At 31.8% G+C, this 2772-nt stretch overlaps 1 protein-coding gene across 1 annotated transcript; it reads right to left on the bottom strand.

Annotated features, from left to right (window-relative positions):
- Window positions 1–431: 431 nt before the first annotated feature.
- LOC106471401 lies at window positions 432–836 on the bottom strand (the record flags this gene model as incomplete). Its single annotated transcript, XM_013931997.1, has 1 exon — window positions 432–836. A coding segment is annotated over exon 1 (405 nt), but the record flags the coding sequence as incomplete, so codon positions are not given.
- Between the last annotated feature and the right edge of the window lie 1936 nt (window positions 837–2772).

The following is a 2772-nucleotide window of genomic DNA, read 5'->3' as shown; positions in this document are numbered from 1 at the left end:
TATATATACATGGGCGCTCGCAGGAAGGAGCAAATGGGGTATCTTACCCCCCCCCCCCTCGGATTTTCAAAAAGAAAAAATTGCTAAATATGTAAAATTATTCTTTTATGTTATTGGAAAATCATAAGGTATTTGTATTTTGATTTCATAATTTTTTCAAACTTGAGTTACTTGATCCCCCCTAATTTTGTTTTGTGGGCGCCCTTGTAATATATATATAATATAATATAATATATATATAAAGATCAGCTGAATTACCTGTTCTCTGCACAGGTATCCAAATTATTTGAAATAGATATTTAAAAGCACAATGAAATTACTTTTAAGAACATATATTATAAAAATTCAATTTTCATTACATTTTAAGTTTTATATAAGCCTTTGATTTTCAAAAACAATTACACAAACTAAATTAAAACTTCTTGACATACCATATTGGCTGTTGTTCCTTTGGACAATATAAACAGGTTTTGATTACATCTAACAGTTGAACATCCTACATAGAATTGACCATGTGAAAAGCAAGACTGCTTCAGGAACAATCCAGCAACCTTTAAACTTTGGCCTTGTGCCTTATTAATTGGCATTGCAAAACAATTTGTAACTGGGAATCGGAGCCTTCTAAATTCAAAGGGGCAATCACTTCGTAGCAAAGGAATTCTTGGAATGAAGACATCTGCACCTTTGGCATGACCAGTTGTAATTGTTGCTTTAATAACATGTGGCAGTAAAGTCTTAACAACTAAACTTGTACCATTACATAATTTTCGAGGATCAAGATTTTTCAATAACATTAGTGGTGAACCAACCTTTAATTTCGGAACGTGACCTGGCATTCCTGGTGGTTCAAGAGAATTTAGGAATTCAGTTGGGTAATTTACATCATAATCTGTAACTGGAACATTGACAGTTGGGCTTTAGGTGAACCATTTGCAATAATTGATCATTTATGTCATTAACAGTATCATTTCGAGGTGCAAGAATTGTTCTTTTACACAACCATAAATAATTTTGACAAATATTAGGGAACACGTTTTCCTTTAGCTATTCTGCATCCTAAAGTAACATTTGTCTGGAATAGTAACGTAATTGTTTGACTGGTTGATCGGAAACTTTCCAACATTAACATTGCTTTTATATTACCGAAGTTATTACAAACAGAGAAAATAAAAATAAACCACAAATTAATATGTACATTATGCGTTCAACATAAACAACATTGTCGGCCTAACAACAATATCGTGATAGTTTTTTGCTAAGCGACGATGTATAGTGTTGAGTATTATTAAAAGAAGCGTGACACGAAGACAGAAAATGAATTAAAAGCCAAAAATCTGCTTTTATGGGAATTTTGCCCCTTCATGTTACATCTGGAGACCGTAGGAGTCACCATAACAAAAGTGGTGGTGATTGATAAAATGGTGGGGAAGGATTTATCGGACTGACAAACATATAATTAAGCTTATATATATATAGAAAAACGTTTGGTATTTTACTGTATTTGCCTTGTTAAATGCCTATATCAGATGCTGAAAAGGTGTTATTATTTCAAGCCCTCACGTGCACGCTGAATCGATAAAAAGCATTCTAGTTCGAAGAAAAAGAGTACGAGAGATTCCTAGAAGTGGTAAACAAGTAACATTCGACAACGTTGTACAAGTCAGGCGTTTTCAGTAAGTTAAGATTCTCTCTCTCTCTTCCCTCAAGCAAATACATTTAGGTAGTGTTTAAGCTTAAGTTAACAAAAAAATTAACCTAGATTTCATTGAAAATCTTACGAGTTTAATCACTCCTCTGCGTTAGGTAGTTTATTTTTCTATGCATTTTTATATCTTATCAAAAGCATTTAAATCGTTTCGTAAAGGTAGTCTTACAGCAATTTTTTTCAATTTTAAATGCTTAATTTTTGCCCCTAAGTGAAAAAAAGGATTAGAATGTACAACTTATTGTCAGAGTAACTACCATTCACAAGTATACAAGTAACCTGCACATAGCGTTATTGGTGGAGAATGTCACTATCATAAAATTTGAACATTGTACGACAGTGTCATATTCTAACCACACAAAAACAACTAACAGAAATAAGTTTCATAATTCCTGGAATTTTAAATATCCGTGTGCTAAGTCAATTACTAAGCTCACATTTCAATTATAAACTTCCTAGAATCCGACGTAAAAGTTACAGAAACTGTTATTTTAATCAAATCAAGGTATTGGCCACAAAACTCATCAGGTGATGTAAAAATTGAATAGAATAAAATACAGCTTTTATCTTTTTATTGTTGTTCATTAACACTATTTATTAGGTTACTTATTTACTCACGTAGCACCTTTTAACTTTGTTGATTTTGTAGTTATCCTCTTCCACTAATAACTGTTGATGTAATTGTTACACTTACAATCACGAATTTTGTTTACAACTGAAAACTTTAGTTTAAAAATTAATTATTTTTTTAAGAGAAGACTTGGAAGAAATAACTCAAAGACAAAAACACCTTGAGCACGTGAAAAAAATGCAGTGGATCAGGCGAGTAAACAAGTTCTTGAAAAAACTTAAAGAAAGTTAACGACACACTGTCAAGCGACATAAAAGTGAAAGAAGACACCATTGATGAAAATATAATAGGAGGCTTCTGTAGTTGTTCTTACAGAATTTTTTCAACAAGTGATGAAGATATTTTTTATGGCTTAAGTCTGTATGTTCATATTATCAATTTGTCAACTGACTTAAAATTTATAGAAACAGTATTCGACTCCTGGAGCATTTTTTTT

The sequence above is a fragment of the Limulus polyphemus genome, unplaced genomic scaffold (assembly GCF_000517525.1).
Source record: "Limulus polyphemus unplaced genomic scaffold, Limulus_polyphemus-2.1.2 Scaffold4600, whole genome shotgun sequence".
Taxonomy (NCBI): Eukaryota; Metazoa; Arthropoda; class Merostomata; order Xiphosura; family Limulidae; genus Limulus; species Limulus polyphemus.
The sequence above is the reverse complement of the archived record's forward strand: the minus strand, read 5'-3'. Positions and strand labels throughout refer to the sequence as shown.